At 38.5% G+C, this 18,091-nt stretch overlaps 1 protein-coding gene across 1 annotated transcript in view; it reads right to left on the bottom strand.

Moving 5' to 3' along the window:
* Positions 1-17,830, bottom strand: part of eif2b3 (eukaryotic translation initiation factor 2B subunit gamma) — a 106,931-nt gene extending 89,101 nt beyond the window's left edge. Inside the window, exons 1-5 of the mRNA XM_003220212.4 lie at positions 17,526-17,830; positions 14,857-15,014; positions 11,053-11,192; positions 1,950-2,109; positions 837-948 (exon numbers count right to left, since the gene is read on the bottom strand). Of these exons, the coding sequence (XP_003220260.1) occupies positions 837-948; positions 1,950-2,109; positions 11,053-11,192; positions 14,857-15,004 (560 nt within the window). The 5' untranslated portion in view covers positions 15,005-15,014; positions 17,526-17,830. The remainder of the gene's footprint in view (positions 1-836; positions 949-1,949; positions 2,110-11,052; positions 11,193-14,856; positions 15,015-17,525) is intronic.
* Positions 17,831-18,091: the final 261 nt, after the last annotated feature.

Raw genomic sequence — 18,091 nt, 5'->3', positions numbered from 1 at the left:
GGGAAAAGAATGTGAGCTGAATAAATTTCTGACATCTATATATATAAAAGAGTGATGGCATCAGGGCAGCGGACAAAACAACAAAACTACAGGCCCCCCAACCTCGAAATTTAACAACACAACCCATCATCCACGCCTCTAGGTTGATACAACAAAAAGAAAAGAAAAATAAAGTCCTAATTAGAGAGAGAGAAATAATTGCTTTTATCCAATTGCTGCCAGTTAGGAAGGCTAAGCTCCTCCAACTTGGTCTCCTAGCAACCCAATAAAAAATAATAAAAAACACTAAAAATTAATACAATAAAATACTATAATAACAGAAAATAACTAAAAATAGAAGAAAATAATAAAATATAATAAATAAAAATATAACTTACAATAAAATTAATAAAAAATTGCAAATAACGTCAAATAAAAATTACACAACAATTTTTAACCAATACCACCACCACTTTGCCACAGCAACGCGTGGCCGGGCACAGCTAGTTCATTTATAAAATAGATACATATAGAAATAAAAAATGGTTGATGCTGCTCTAATTTATTTAAATGTGTCAGTGAGGTTTAGATTACAATGGTATGTTTTAAATATTTTACATATTGCTTCAAAACGTTCAGAGCTTTCTGGAGATTAGCAGAGATTTTTAAATACTTGAGCGCAGAATTAAGTCTTCATTGAGCACAAATTATGGACTCGAATTTTGCATACTACACACAGCAGATACCTATCAATTTTTCCTTGCCTTCCACTTTCTTTAGGAATCCTTGTTTTCAATATCTTTGATTATACTGCCTCAAATCAAATAATTTAACGATACAGTGCCCCCAAAGCTTACTTCTGAAGTATGGATCTCTTAACGACAATTTCTTCATCCAAGTCTGCTTCATTGGCCATGAAGAGCAACCGCTTTCCTGAGCCATCCACTCCAATAAAGTCACGCTGCTCCACTGAAACATAACATCAGAATGGAACCATTTTACAGTTGTGCTTTAATGCAATCTTATGACAGATGGACTGGTCACACATTATACTTCCAAACCAGAATACATAAGAAGCCAGCCATTTTGTCTTTCATCAAAGCTGAGGATATTTCTGAAATTCTGGCACACAAACGTCTTTTGGGGGAGGCTTCAAAGAAAGATCAACAAGCATCTTCTGTGGCCCTGCAGCTACCTGCATCAGTAATTTGAGAGAGACTTGCAAAGAGAACAAGCTACAAAATACTTGATGGTTTTTAAGGTTTGTGTCATATTTTTTCATTTCATCTGTATGACTATTTCAATAGAACCAATGTCAAAAAATGATATCATTCCAAAATACTTCCTCTCCTCACCAAAGTCCAGTTCGTTCCTATTCGTGATGTTATTGTTTCATAGAGGAATATTCATAAACTGCTAGAATCTTGGACAACTAGCATCAGAAGAAATTCCAAAACTAAATCATCTCTCTTTCAAAGTGACAGCAACAAGGTTAAAGCAGAAGACAAGACTGTACAAGCAAAAGACAGGAACAATTTCATTCAAGAAGAATGAAGAGGGAGGTATTTTTGTTATATTGGCACTACAAGCATCATGTTGGACAGGTTTTGGTTTTTTAAAATTCACAATTTATACTTGGTATTTTATCATTTATTTCTCCTGATTCTGGATAATTCAAATTTGATCCCAAATTAATTAACTTTGTTGCTACAAAAATGGAGTAGAAACCTCAGATTCTGATGCAAGAATATGCCACAAAAGTAAGTTATATGTAGCTGACGAAAGAAAATTCCATGATCACAGCTGATCATGGAATTTCTTTTTCTAACATGGGGATACTGCATAAGATAACACCATCAACAAAATGACTTTAGTAGATTCTGCCCTGAATAGTGTAATAACGATCATATTCTGCAACAGTTGCCAATCCCTGCAACAGTTAGAATTCTGAATAAAGCACATCCACTTGCCTAGCTTTTTCTTTCCTTTTTGTCCTGGCACAAGTTCTGTGGGTTCATAGGCTTTCTTCATCAGCATGGAGAGTGTAGCATCATGGGCACGAAACAAGTCAACTACTTCATGAAGAGCAACATCAGTAATCAGATCACAGCTCAGCACCAACACATCTGTCTGTCAAAATAGAAAAGAAATTATATAAAACACATGCATGCATAGACCCCTACCTGAAATCCCAGCATTATGGAATAAGCAACAAAGTGTCCCTGTGGTCTACAAGTACAAAACTAACATCAGTGGGACATAATACCTTTATTATCTAAGAAATGGATACTGTCTCACCATATAAGTTTTAAATATTTTATAATCTAACATTAGCAATGAGCACACATGTTTACAGCCCTGCATTGTCAAAATTCTGACACTTATTTACCATGACTATATATATATTACCTGCCAATAAACGTAGTAGGTCAGGTACGGGAAATCATAACAACCTCACCCTCTTAATCGTTCTGCATTTTAATTTTATTGGCTTTCTATTTCTTGTAGCATATTAAACGAGAAAAGCATTTAGCCAATTCCCCCTGCCACACCATCTCAATCAAGATTATAAATTTTCACTTATTCCCAAAGAAAGTAAACAGAAGAGTATACAGGTTTACAGCCTTAGTGAGTTTTTAAATGAGGTTTAGAAAATCACACTAGCATGCAGTGCAACCCTGTGATACAGCTGCATAGGGGCTAATTTGAAGGAGGTGGCAGAAGAAGCATTAGCTTATTTCGCAAACATCTCAAATGTTCTTTACCACACATGCATATACTCTGGGAATAAAGAGAAGAAGTAAAATATATAGCCAATGCAGGTTCTTTCAGGGTGTTGCTTAGAAGGACCTGGGATTATTTTGGCTGGGACTGATTTATTACGAAGGTTATCTGTGTGTGTGTGTGTGTATGCCGGTTCGTTTTAATGCCAGTTCGTTTAATTTGTTTATGTCTATTATAATTTTTTATTTTACTAAATATATATGGATGTACAGAACTGGGTTCCCCTGTTGCGAGCTAGTCATTGACCGTAATAAAAGTTTACTTACTTACTTACTTACTAACACACACACACACATATATATATATATAAATTTAGTAAAATAAAAAATTATAACAGACATAAATTAAACAAACTGGCATCAAAAGTTAAAATATTAGAATAGCAGAAAAACGTAATAAAAACAAAGACAGAAAAATATTCTGAGGACTGAATACCACTGGCTAAAGAAAGTTTCAGTCTGATGTTTATAGGTCACTAATGAAGAATCCAGGTCATTTTCCAAAGAAGGCATGCCATAGACCTGTTCCACTACTTAAAAGGCTCATTCTTTGATAGCTAGCAGCTACCCAATGCACCAATAGAAGTGACAGAACTCGGAGAAGATTCTCTAAATATGACCCCAGTAATAGGATGGAAACACACGGGAGCAAGGTTCTCCTTTAATAGATTGGTCCTAAGATGTTCAAGGCTATAAAGATAAGCACCTTTTACCAACATTTCTCTCCCTTTCACAAATATTCTTGGATTCTGAGAACTTCAATCCAAGAAAATAGGCTTTTCAAGCTCCGATGTCTCCTCTAATACTAAATAAAGCTATTATTCAGAGGGATGCTTTAATAATGACAACAGCATGCAAGTTTCTTACTCCAGAGTAACTCCACTAAAGCAAAACTGTTATTTGTAAAGCAAAAAACAAACCCAATTAAGACAATTGTGCATGTTTGTAAAGTGATCCTGTTAGGGCAAAGTCTTTAAAATAGTGAATGTCAAACCTGCCAATATCACTCTGATAGCATAAATAAATTCTGAAAAGAAAATTAACTGCTTTTATAGCATACACTATACATTTTCTCAAAGAGGACCTCTTTATTTTAAAGCTGAAAAGCATACTCGCCAGTGATCCAAGTCTATTAGATCTACAGACATGCTGTTAGAAACAGCTATCTGGACTTGTTAACTCCATCTTGTAATTATTTAATTAATATACTTTAATCTGTCACCCTAGTAAACTGCCAACAAGGCTTTCATAATTGTGAATGGGCTTCTCATTTTAGGATGAACTTTGGCAAAGACTGAATGCAAGCCCCCCTGAGGAGTGCAAGGGAACAGAACCACCAAATGTCTGGTTGCCATCTGTTCTACCCATTTACTCTCCCAATATGTAAATAAACGTCAGAGAGTACAGGGACCAGTGAAACATACGGTTGCTAAGGAAAGCCCACATTTCTGCTTCTCCTCCTGATGAGCAGAGCAGTGGCCTCAGATACATGCTGAGAGTACACCATGAAAGACTCTTTTGGGATTCAACAGCCTCCCCTTTGAAACACCACCACCCTCATAAATAAAGCTCTTACTGTCTGATGGATGCCCTTTTTCCAGTGTGGAACCCGTGAAAGAGTAAACTAATGGCTGAATGAAAAAATAAACCAGGCAAGCACCCTAGCAGAGGATTGCATTTTCCTATACTTTCTGTGGATGGTGCAGTAGAAAGAAAATAAATGCTACAATGCACACTATGTATACTATAAAATTCTAGCCCACCTTCGTGATAGGTCACTGACAATAGCACACAGAGAAGACAGCCATTTGGGAAGACAGGGTGGAAATGTAATTCCCACTTGATTTCCTGATTTCTACAATCATTAAATATATCAGTAAAGCAAGCCTTAAATCTGCCGTATTACTTACATTAACCTTCAGTTATTAAGAATACAGAGAGAAAGCAAATGGTAATTTATATCATTAATGTAATTAATACTAATTGATGTAAAGGCTTATTTATAAGCATGTTTATCACAAAATGAATTTGGACACCAGTTTAACACTTTACAAAATGTCCTACTTCTGCTCTGATTCAAAGCCAGCTGAATTGTGTCCTAAAATTGAGCCGAGATCTGGAAACTCAGAGTTCATGGGTTTTTTGGAATCATCTATGTCAGAATTGGATGAAATGTATATATACTGTACAGGCAGTCTCCGAGTTACAAACATCTGATTTACAAATGACTCATAATTAAGAACGGCGATAAAACAACAGGATGTGAGAGGAATCTATCTCTAGTTTCTATCTCCCAGTGAAAATTTGAACCCTGGCCTACCAGATTCCTAGCACAATACTCTGGCGTAGGAACATCAATTCGACACTGGTAGTCTTTGCTTCTTCCAGCATGCTGACATTTGTCCGCCTGTCTTCCCAAGAGATTTGCAAGATTTTTTTGGAGGCAACGCTGATGGAATTGTTCCAGGAGTTGAGTGTAACGTCTATAGACAGTCCACGTTTCGCCGGCGTATAACAGGGTTGAGAGGACAATAACTTTATAAACAAGCACCTTGGTATCACTACAGATGTCCCGATCCTCTGTATATATATGATGGCAAGCATGGTAGGTAGAACAACACAAAGAAGAGATTTCATCTCTTAGATGATGACTAATATTTTCAATCATGTTAAAGTTAAACACAGCAAAGGAAATAAATGCCTAATTCAGATGCTAGACCTGCTTGAGCAGATCTATGAAATCACTGGGATCCTGGCAAGTCAACATAGATCTGCTCTAGTGGGAACTATCAACCACTCCTCTAGTTTATTTTAAACAGCTGAGCTTTAAAGATCTTCACTAGATTTGATAGGACTAGACAACTGTGATTTTTCTAATGTCACCTTTCTATGCTTTAGCCACTGCTGATAGATAATCTGATTAATGAAATGTATCCCAGTGCAGCATTTTCATAAATCTTCCACTCAGGACCCAGCTCTTTTTGCTGTCCAGCATCTCATAAATTTATCTGGAGAGTGAAACCTTCAAGCAAAATGTTTCAGTTATTGTAATTTTCTTGGACTAGATAAGCCACAAATATCTCTTCCTGTTATTTAAACTCATTGCTGCCCATTAATTCCTGAAGTGAAAATTTAACCACATTCCTGAAATTGCCCACCAGTTTCAGCTGCTCTACATGACCAGCACTTATCTGTGTGTCTCTAGTTTTATGGCTTTTTGCAGACTTTCCTTGCTGAAAAAGCTATAAAACTGGAGACAAATAGGTAAGCCCTTTCTTCTCTCAAATCAACACTTTCTGCCACTTTTAATGATTCACTGTCCTGGATTTTTATACGCATCTTCAAGATTTTTAAGATAGGGCAATCTAAACATTTAAATATAGTAAATATTTGAGTCTTCTATGAAGCTTAAAGAGATCTTTTAAGAGCAAATATTTACCTTTGCCTTCTTCTACCATAGCAGTGAAAATTATACTTCTCTTTACACAGAACTAATCCCAACTGCTACTTTTCTCTTGGGTAACTTCAGATCAACAAGCCAAATCCTTTTAACTCTCCACAAGTGCAGACAGTATTATTTTAGAAAGGGGTAGAATTAAAAAAGCAGAAAAAAGGCATTAATTCTTAGATGGATAAGCAGCTGTGTACCCCTTCATACATGTACTGGGAATTTCTGAATCATTTCCAATGGCTCATGAAGGTACACTGTTTTACAATAAACTGAGTAGCATAACATCACTTAAACTTGACCTCCATATCTTTCAGAGCACTCCTCCCATCTACTAAAAGAAACCGCAGTGTCTGAGAATCCTTCCTAGATAGGATCAGCAAAGGTCTTCCCAGAGTCCTTTTAATTTTATTTACATCTCTTTCCTAGATACGTTGTATGATCAGAATTGGGCTGCTGCCGTGATGTGCTGTTACATATTCTGTTGCCATTCTTCTTGAATTTTTCCATTTTGCTGTACAATGTGTTATAATCACATCAATGGGGCTGTCAAGAGAGGTTAAGTGAGGAAAAGCATTTTTATTTGTATTTTAGAGAGCCATACAACACACTTAAAGTACAAGGAACATCTCCTCAGTAAAAGAATCTGGTGAAAGGCTTTCAAGAAAATAAAATGTTCTGTTTATTTATTTCAAAATTAACTTGTAAGCCAATGAGGTAAAAGTCCCATTTGTTTCTTCATAAATGAATTTCATGGCTCTCTTTTTCTTTTAATAAACCAGAAGTGCAAAACTATAGCTGTTATAAATTTGAAGTTTTTCTTTCCATGGTCACCAAGTTCTTGTCAACTGTACGAGAAAGATTCAGATTCCACCTCCCAGCTGTTACAGTGAGCTTTCTTACATCATGTGTTTGGAAATGGGATTTTTCAACAGAGGAAGTGAAGCGCTAAGCCGCTCTATCCAAGACTACACGGATCAGTGACTGTCAGCAGCATATAGACCATTGCTGTGACATCACACTTTCCACAGTGCAATGGCAAAAGATGTACATATCAAACAAATCTGGTCTCTCTCTGGGTGTCTTTGTTTAGCTATGCTGCGTAATGACTTTTCATTTTCTTCATTATGTATGGAAAGAGGCTGGATATGTATTTTTGGGAATTTCGCTTGAAGAATCCAGAAAAATTAGAGTGAAGCAGCTGATGCATCCTTATTTTATAGTCAGTCTTACCAACAATGATAGCTTACAGCATGATGACTGGTTCACTGTGTATTAGTCAAGTCTTCTAATAGCACAACTAAAGACTCATCAAGGAAGGAAAGTGTGAAACTGTTCCATTTCTGTTACACTGCTGGAACACTACACCAGAATATACTTGGTGACAGTATATACTTGGTCACCAGAATATACTTGGTGAGAGAAAGCAGACATCCTTAACAGCATGAAAATACTTAAGAGAAAACAAAATGTTGATGCAGCATACAAGCACATGCTCCAAAGTACTAGCTTAATTTTTCAAACTCCTTTCAAAAGAAGCAAGATGGGGACTTAAGTAAAGAAAAGTTAACAAATCCCGTCACAGAAGACAAAGCTACAATCCTGTATGGCTCAGAGTAGTATAGTTTGAAGGCATACCCATGACAGGCTGAATGATATACCAACTCTAATTAATTGAACATACTTAGAAGCACCTCACATGGCCATTCCATGTCTTGTGAGGAATGGGACGGATTGCAGAAATATTTAATACCTCATAGCCAGGCATGAAATTACTGCAGCAGTATTGAGACCCCAGATGACCATGGGAGACCTCAGTGCTGGTGTCATAATTTGCCATCTATCTATGGGGTGACCCTTCTGCCGACTTTGCATAAAATAGGGAATGGCCATGTGTGGGGCTGCAGAGGTTGCTCTGTAAATTGGGGGCATGGTTGAGGAAAGAAAAACAATTTTCACTGCATTCCAAAAAATGGACATACATGTATATATCCTGAACAGGATGCTGGGCAAAGGAAAGAGGAAAATCGTACATCATGTATGTGTATCAAGGGAGTATAGGACTTGATTAGATCTGTGGCTGTATGTAGCTTTGGATGATATTGCATAGGGATGTTCATTCGGGGAAAGACTTGTCCTGTTTCGTGTCTCGGCTTTTATTGGGGGCCCTCATCCATTTTTTGTAAGCCTCCCGAAATTGGGAGGGTTGTTTTCGGTTCTTTTGTTTCGGGGCCCGGAAATCGGACCATGGAGGGGGGCTTCCCACCCATTGGCTCCCCTTCTCGGCATGCGTTCTTCTTACCTGACATCTGCTGCATCTACTCTGGAGTAAGAAGCACTCAGCTGCAGGCAAGCACTGGGCATGCTTGCCCCACCGCCACACACCCCACCACCAGACTGCATATGTGGTAGGGCGCGCAGACAGGCCCGGAGCAAGCCTGCAGCCGAGTTCCGGGCCTGCCTGCACGCCCTGCCCTGCCACACATGCACTCTCTTTCCAAGGCAAGGAGGCATCACATGGTACAGGGAAATGAAAATCCCTCTGAAATCTTATAACCAATGCATCGGGGATCATTTCATAGTTGGAGGGAATTAATATTTTTCCTTATTGATAATATAGCATGAGCCCATTAACTATAGGATATAGTCTTTAAAATACCATTTTATCTTTTCTTGCGTTCACACTCACCATCAAATGAAACACAACTGATTCAAATGGGAAAATACAACCTTGTTTTTCATTGTTTTTCTTTCTACAACTGATAACCAACAAAAGACACTCAAAGTATAAGAGACCCTTATCTAATATTCTGACAGTGGCTGGGATGAGAAAGCCAATACATTAATAGGCCCTGAATGTTTCCGTAGCTGCTTCATAGCAGCTCCCCTCTGCCAATAGTAAGAAACCACTGACCCACCAGATGTTTTTGCCTACAACAAGGGACTGTGAGAGAAGCAGCCAACACAATTTGGACAGCCAAAGGTTCCCTACACCACAGATTTCTTATGTGCATGCATTTTATTAGATATTGGCCAGTCATGCACCTTCCTACACTTCCCATGTGGATTACAGATGCTATACAGAATAGTAAGCATGTAAGAAATTTGTGATTAGATGTGGGATTCCAGGAACCAGTATGGGCATGACTACACTACAAAAGCCCTAAGCATACAATATGAGTAGTTCATTTTCCTTAAATAAAAAAAAAAAAGAAGCCTTAATGGTTACAGAAATAAATGTAAAATATTTCTTAAAGAGACCAAAACTACAGATGGATAGGAGGCATGGAGTTTCTAATTAGTAATATGCACAATGTCTAGTCTCATCTATTGAAACTGACAACACATACATGCTAAATAAAGCAACCAGGTAACATATGGTTTACACAGATGAACAAGAACATTTTAAACATTCTAGAGACTACTTGAAGGCTTTTTCCAAGATGCAGCCGGGGATATTTTTTCCATTCACTAGCCCCCACATTTTTTGTGATTTTAATTTTGGTGGCCAAATTTACAAATCTATGCCTTCTTAACATCCTGGAAGTAGTTAGTAATGTAGGATTACATGTTTTGCCATATTCTCTGTTTTACTGTTGGCAGATGCTGTTTATTTTGTCTGTTATAGGCAGGCACATAGTTCTTTATCCCAGATTGAGGTTTATTGTATTGTATACTGCAGATATCCTGCTGTAACTAAGAATTGAATATCTGTTATTCTCAATATCTTGAATCAAAGTACCTGACAAAATATTGAGTATGAGATGACAAAAGTGTATATAGATTGGATTATAAAGCAAAACATCTATACAAAAAAGAAAAGGCAACTGAAAGATGAAATTATCTGATAAAATTTTATGTATAATCTGCTTTATCCACATTTAAACTTGAACTGCATTTTACAATGTGGTTTCACAGATATCTTACACCATGGGTAATATGCAAAGGCCTATAACTATGCAAACATTTTGAAAAAAAATAATTGAGGCTGAAAATCTATACACATATACCTGAAAGAGTATTTCAGTAAACAACCAAAATAGAACAGGCATGTAAGCACTGAACCATAATTTTCTTACAGAAAATATTTCACATCTGCAGTTAACTTGTATTTCTAGAGAAGGAGAGGGAGGTCCCTATGGGTGAACTGGAACTACAGTAGAGTCTCGCTTTTCCAACGTAAATGGGCCAGCAGAATGTTGAATAAGCGAATATGTTGGATAATAAAGAGAGATTAAGGAAAAGCCTATTAAACATCAAATTAGGTTATGATTTTACAAGTTAAACACCAAAACATCATGTTATACAACAAATTTTACAGAAAAAGTAGTTCAATACACAGTAATGTTATGTAGTAATTACTGTATTTACGAATTTAGCACCAAAATATTACAATATATTGAAAACATTGACTACAAAAATGCGTTGGATAATCCAGAACGTTGGATAAGCGAGTGTTGGATAAGTGAGACTCTACTGTAACAGCAAATCTATTCACAAAACCAAATCAGTGAGCATTAGAACTGAGAATTAAATATCCAAAAACATGGCTGACTTAATAAAGTTTGGCAGCTAAATAAAATGACAAAGCTGATTTTTTTCTCTTAGGGGACAAAACACAGACATACTCTGAATACATTTCAAGTTATAAGACATCTCTTTATTCAGTACTGGAAATTTAGGGACACCCTCATGTCTTAATTCTTTTACTCAGTACCATAATAATTCAGTTTCTTACATTTAGATTTTTCCTACTTTCTTCTATAAATATATACCTTACTGACATTTATTACAATCAAAATAGAGTAAAAATGTACATTTCTAAAGTGATGAAAATTATACCTTAATTTTCTCATGAATATGTCGTAAGGAGTCTGCAGTTCCCATATCTGCATCATCAGCAATACACACAATATCAAGCTTCATCTTCATCTCCAAATTTAGCATTTTCTGGATATCTTTTGTTGTAATCACAATGGCCTCTAAAGTTAGAAAAACAGATAAGTTTAATACAGGTCTCCTGATGTTTCTGGAATACAAGTCCTATTAATTCCAGAAATCTGAATTTGTGGTGAAGAATGATGGGTGTTTTACTCCAAATTTGTCTGGAATATTCAGACAAATAACACATTACAATGGCATTCTTTGCTCCTTCTCCCTACTAATTTTAAAACCTTAATAACTGGGCCTGGGAAACATAGAATGTCATGGGCATTCTCCATAACACAGTCTATTCTAACAAAGAAAATAGTCAACTATTTATGCCAGGTGAAGGAAATATAACAAGTTACCTACTCCAGTTTCCATAGTGACTTCATAGAAATTATGTGTTACATGTTATAGACAAGTGGAGTACTATCTGTAAGCAACCACTCCCAATAGTTAAAAAATGTTTACCAATAAGAGTTTGCAAAAATTTACCAAACAAGGCAACCAGGTACTGTAATACAACATCTGTTGTGACTGCGCCTTCGGGGATTATGGTTGATGGTGATGGGATTAGAAGAGGAAGGAAAAACCCTCGCGATGAGGGCTCATTGGAGGAGTTGCGCAGGAAATGTATTAGAGAGCTCAATGGGGAATCTTCTGAGGAAGATTCAGATGGGGAATTTGGGGAAGAAATGGATGCTGGGGAACAGGTGGTGGCTGGGGAAGTGGGCACTGAATGGGCACAGCCACCGGAGATGTCTGGGGATTTGGGGCCTATGAATACTACTGAACCTGGGGTGTCTTCAGGAGCGGATCCCACTTGGATGGTTCTTTAAGTGTTCATGGGGCTAAGTATGGGCAGGATGACTGGGACTCTGACGAATTATTAGGCACTCCTGATCCACGAGCCCTAGCTGTGTGGAGTTCGGACTCTGAGTAAGATCTGGGACACCTGGTGTTGGGTGTGAGTGTTTGGTCACCCAAGAGGAAGGGGAATAAAATGGGAATGTTTGGCCACTTCACTTTGCGTGTGGCAAGGTGTTGCTGAAGCGCCATTGGGATTTCTGTGCATCCATGAAGACTGGACTGGGACTGTGCTTCTGATGTAAGTTATCTGGGATTGCTCTGCAACGGAGGGCTGGAACTGTGTGGGTTTCCCTGGACTGCACTCTGATTACTATTTCTAGCTGCTGTTACCATCGTTGCTTGGCTCTTTGTGCCTTTTCATGGACCTGGTTTTGATGACTGCACCCTCTTCGGACCCTGGATTGGAATTTGACCTTGCTTCTGTTTTCGCCCTTTGATTGACGACTACTATCAGCTTTTGACTCCTGGCTTGCCCTTCGGACTCCGCTGCTGTTTCCTGACCTGACCTTGGATCCTCCTGACGACGTCTCTTCACCATCTTCTTGGAGCTCTTGGCTTTATCTGCACTGTGGAAGCAGTTCACTGCATTTCTAGTTTGTTTGTTTTCAGACCAGTTTGGTGTTTTCTTTTGGGAATTGTCCTTTTAAATCCACAGAGCCGGCTGGCTGCTGAAGAAAGGGCTTGGGCCCAAAAAGTGCCTTTTGCACTAAGTTTGTTTAGCTTTGTTTTTCCTGCTTGGAGTTCCGGATTTAAGCTACTCATTGCAGCTTTTAGAAGGTTTCAAGTTCTTGTTTATATTGCCTATTTTTTAGTAGTCAACTCAATTTGTTTTCTAAGCTGCACGGAAGCGTCTTTTTAGTTTTATTTGAATGTCTGTGTGGATAAATAGCTTGGCTTGCTAAGGCATTCTTTTGAGTTATATTTTTGTTCGAACTGTTCTTGAAACACTGATAGTGAAGTGTTTCAAGATATCTTCTGTGTTTATGTTTACTTTTTGGCTTATCTCCTGAATTAACTCTGTTTTGTTTGTTAATTGGCGTCTGACTCTTGACAACATCTCTACAATCTGAAACAAAACCTGACCAAAGCAGATCCCTAAGGCTGGATCTAAACTGTCATATAATCCAGTTTCAGAAGGCAGATTAACTACAATAAACGAAATTACATGGCAGTGTAAACTCATATAATCCAGTTCAATTCAGTTAATCTTCATACCCATCTCCTTACAGCACCCAAACACCCCAATACCTGACTTGAGCTGTTTTGGTGTGGTTCTGAGGGACATAAGTGAAAGCGAGTGCAAACAGAATGAAATAGAAGCAGAACCCAACTAACGAACAAGATACATTCTATAGGTTTGTTCTTAAGATGAATTTGTATGTAAATCAGAAAAGGTCCATTAATTTTAAGTGTAATTCCAGTAAAATATATATTTGGATAGCACAGGGAAGAGTTAACACTCCTGTGGTGTTTGTTTTGCTGTCTGTGCCCCTGTTCAGAAGAATTCACCTCACTTTCTGTCCTTGAAATAATTTGATTTTGAAGTATTTGGCTTGTTGTGAAAACAAGAATTGGTGAGAAAGCTTCAGTAGAGCTTTTCCCCATGATCTCTTTCAGGAGTGGATTTCCCTTTCAAAGGGTAGATTATTCCCATTTCCTGTTGCCTTACCCTCAATCTCAACTATGAGTCAGTTGTAAGTCAGATGTTTGTAACTTGGGGACTGCCTGTACTGTTATATTGGCTCTGCAATGCCAGTGCAACCATGGATTTAAGACCAGAATACATTCAGTAGTCCTAAAAACATATCTGCTAAGGGGGGAAATCCACAGAATTCAGTTGCTAAACAATTACTCTACCTCATATACTTATATATATGTTGGTCTCATATAAAAGGCAACAGCAGAATTTTGCATTTTGATATAACTCATGGATAAATTAAGGGTCTTGGTGGGGGATAAGTACTAATGTTGCCTCAGAGGCTAACCGTCCCGGGTCATAGTCATTTCCCCTTTCAGGCATTCAAAAGTCCAGAAATAGTGCCACAGTGGAGAGAGTAGAGGTGGTCAGTTTTTCTTTTAGGTTGTCCCGGGGTGGTCTAAGGTCTCATCTTTCACAACTCAGAAAAAAAGATAGTTCCTTTTTTGAAAAGTGTTAAGGTACAGTACACACCTTGACCCATGTATAAGTTAACCCAGGCTTTTGGCTTGATTTTTGACTAAACTTTCTAGACTTATACATGACTATACAGAGGAATTAGTTCCAGAAGAACTAAAATATTATTTACCCATTTTCACTTTGAATGTACGTGGTTTAATTTATGTCATAAACTGAAGTTAAATGTTTATGTCTATAATAGATTTCCTTATATGTTATTCTTATCCAGCTCTGGATGCAAAATCAAGAGGTTGAAATGCTTATAGAAGACTAGCATATTTTTCACATAGTGATCCCTCCATAAATTACATATAGGCCTTCCACACATTATATGGCACACAGCCTCAAATAAAGAGAAAATGGGATGTATGTAGCTCCTATATATATATTCAGTTTTTCTGAACATTCTTTCCAAGATTGCAGATTCCCTAAATGCCTATACTAAAGTAGATATGAATGTTACACTACATCCTTTACATTATTCCCTCCCTCCAACCCCAAAAAACAAACATCACAGTTGTAATTGGTTAGACTATTATCTGTGGGATCAAATTCAGCAGACTTTCCTTCCTTTTTGTGTTTTATTCCCCAACATGTTTACAATGTATCACAATGCCAACTTCTCTCTGATATTATGTATCATTTTACCACACTGCAGACTGCGTATTATTGGCTTTTAAAATGTTTGTTCTCACCTTCAAAACCAACCTGTTCCAGCAGGTTCAGCGGATACCATATCAAAGGCTTATTTCCAACAGGGAGGAGAGCTTTAGGGATGCTTGACGTCAAATCCATCATGCGGGATCCACCACCAACTGCCATCACCACTGCTTGAAACTCCATGACAAAAAACCTAGAGAATGAAACAAAGAATCTAGAATCAAGAATCAGCAATCAGTACACGCACTTCAGAGGAAGAAAGCATAGAGCTTAGCAGTTCATCTGCATCAGATGTGTGAACCATGTGGCCATCCTGAAGCTTTTTTTAAAAAATACTTTTTATTCAAACTTGCAAAATAAAAGAAATAGAAGTTTACAGAAGAAAAAAAAGAAAAAAATTAAGGATACAAAGAAAAACAGCAGAAACCATTACCATAAAAAACAAGAAACAAGAATAATGTTTCATTTTCATATATAACTAAACTACAGCAGGTAGCACACTTTTATCTACAACATACAAATTCAATATTCTAAACAGATATCTACTAAAATTAGTCCACAAGCCTCACACTCATTGCTTGCTGATTTTAACTTCCTACTTATTACTCCCTTTAAGTGTCACTTTATTTCTGTGCTTCTACTTTTAATCAGTCTTCTAGATCAGAAAATGAATTATTTAAGACTGTCCCCATCTTTGCTGTAAAAATGAGTCCCAGTCTTCATGAAATGTATTCAATGATTTATCCTTGATCAACACTGTTAATTTGTCCATCTCAGCTAATTCTCATATCTTCCAGATACTGTTGAGCTGCAGCTCCTATCATCCTTCACCATTGGCTATAATAGCTAGGGTTCCTGGGAATTTGCAGCCCAACAATTGAAGGGTCCCATGATTCCCAGTCCAAATCTATATCTAAAGACAAGCTTACAGCACCTAGAAGTAACTGGCTCCAAAGTTATCAATAGACTTTTGCACAGCATTGCAGCACAGACACATCTCTATCCTCATCCTTTCTGCGGCTGGCAATTCTCATTCATAGTCAAGTTTTGGCAAAGAACACCACTTTTGCACCTCAACCCAATATCTGAAACATGATGTTTCAATTTAAAAAACAAAGGAGGAGTGCTCTGGCCTGGGTTAGAGTGTACTGTGGCACAGACAGCAAAACCTACTCTGCTGACCGGAACCAGTATGGTGTCCTGAGTTGGTTTAAACAGCTGATTTTAGAGTAGATATAACTTATTTTAATGTTTAATGTTTGTGTATATTTACAATTATTTTATGTCCCGGCATGGAATGCTTGCCGTATATATGTTGTGCTCCGCCCTGAGTCCCCTTTGGGGTGTGAAGGGCAAAATATAAATGTTTTAAATAAATAAATAACTATCAATAACTTGAGAGCAAGACACTTTTCCACAATGTTCAGAGATTTGTTATGCTGATTTTTAAAACTGGCTTCCTACTGGCTTTCAGTACTGAATATGGGAAAAGAACAAGAAATTCAGACAAGTAAGCTGATTATGCTGCTGGAGGAAAGTTCTACAGAAGCAATGGGCTGCCAAAACAACAATAACCACAAATAGGCTGAGCACAAATCAAGACTAAACTATCTTTAATAGCCAAAGTGACTGAGGAGATGCTATTATACTTCAGTCACATCATGCGTTGACATGAGTCATAGGCACTGAATGGCAAGATGACTTCAGAATGATTTCTGTGTATGCTCTGCAACAGAGTGAACTAGCTGTACCTTTTTTTTCAGTAGATAAAAATAATCAATATATTTTCAGAAGACTAAACCCTGTGGATAAGGTTTAACATGACATGTTTTTAATGTTCAAATATGCAGATAGCCTGAATGAGCCTAATTAGAATTATAATGTCATCTAACCCCTGTGAAAGTGGTGAGACTAAGAGCCTCCAGCATCCACAAACAAGTCTCCTCCTCTTTCATGGTATGTTGGGTCCTCTGTGTCTACTGGGATTTGGTTTTAAAGACAGACTTTGAAGGTGTCAGGCTTTTCAATGCTAATCAAAGTGGCCAACTGCAACATTCACACTTGCCTCAAACAGACAAGGATTCTTTCTCCCACCCTGGACCTTTCACAGATATATAAGCCCCACTTGCCTAGTTTCCAACAGACCTCACAACCTCTGAGGATGCCTGCCATAGATGTGGGCAAAAGAACAGGAGAGAATGCTTCTGAAACATGGCCATATAGCCCGGAAAACTCACAGCAACCCAGTGATTCCGGCCATGAAAGCCTTTGACAACACATTCATGACTGTCATGGGGGGGGGGGGTGTCAAGGTGCAGCTACACTGTAGAATCAGTGCAGTTTGACACTTTACCTGCCATGTCTCAATGCTAGGGAATCATAGGATGTGAAGTTTGGTGAGACACCAGCACTCTTTGCCAGACAAGGCTCAAGATCTTGCAAAACTGCAGCTCCTGGGATTGCAGAGCACTGAGCCAGGGCAGTGAAAGTGATGTCAAGCTGCATTCGTTCTATAGCAGTGGTTCTCAACCTGTGGGTCCCCAGGTGTTTTGGCCTACTATTCCCAGAAATTCCAGCCAGTTTACCAGCAGAGACCCACAGGTTGAGAACCACTGCGCTAAGTGATGGCAACCGCCTCAAATCTGCCTAGTTCTTTTGAGGGAAAGATGCTGGGCCTTCACTTCCCAGCGCTCCACCTTCTTACCTGAAGCCCCAACCAAGACCTCTTTTCTGTCCCACTGAGAAGTAACCAATAGCAACAGCCTCCCCTCTGAGGCTCTTTCACGCATGCGCCGCCGCCGGCTCCTGCCTGCGTGCTTCTCCGTACGCCTCCCTTGCTTCGCTTGGGAAGGGCGCCGAGCGATCGCTCCCAATCCTTAGAAAGCTTGAAAATGTTGAAGAGGAGGGAAAAAAGCGCCGCTTCACTTATTCCGCAGATCTGGCCCTCCTCCCTTCTCCTGTGGTGGTTTCGCCCGGACAAAAGAAGGAAGGGACCGGGGGAAACAAGAACATGAGGCACACCGGAAGAAAGGCGGAGGAGGAGGAGGAACCAGATCCGCCAAGGGAATGGCATTGCTTCCGGTTTGCTGTCTGTTTGTTCCCTGCCTAGTCTCCTCTTTCTTTTGCCTGGGCAGAACAGAGGCTGCCTCTACACTGTAGAATTAATGCAGTTTGACACCACTTTAACTGCCATGGCTCCATGCTATGGAGTCCTGGGAGTTGTCTTTAGCCTTCTTTGCCAGAGAGTGCTGGTGCCTCACCAAACTACAA

The sequence above is a fragment of the Anolis carolinensis genome, chromosome 4, assembly GCF_035594765.1.
Source record: "Anolis carolinensis isolate JA03-04 chromosome 4, rAnoCar3.1.pri, whole genome shotgun sequence".
Classification (NCBI taxonomy): Eukaryota; Metazoa; Chordata; class Lepidosauria; order Squamata; family Dactyloidae; genus Anolis; species Anolis carolinensis.
This window is presented reverse-complemented; position numbering and strand designations above follow the sequence as displayed.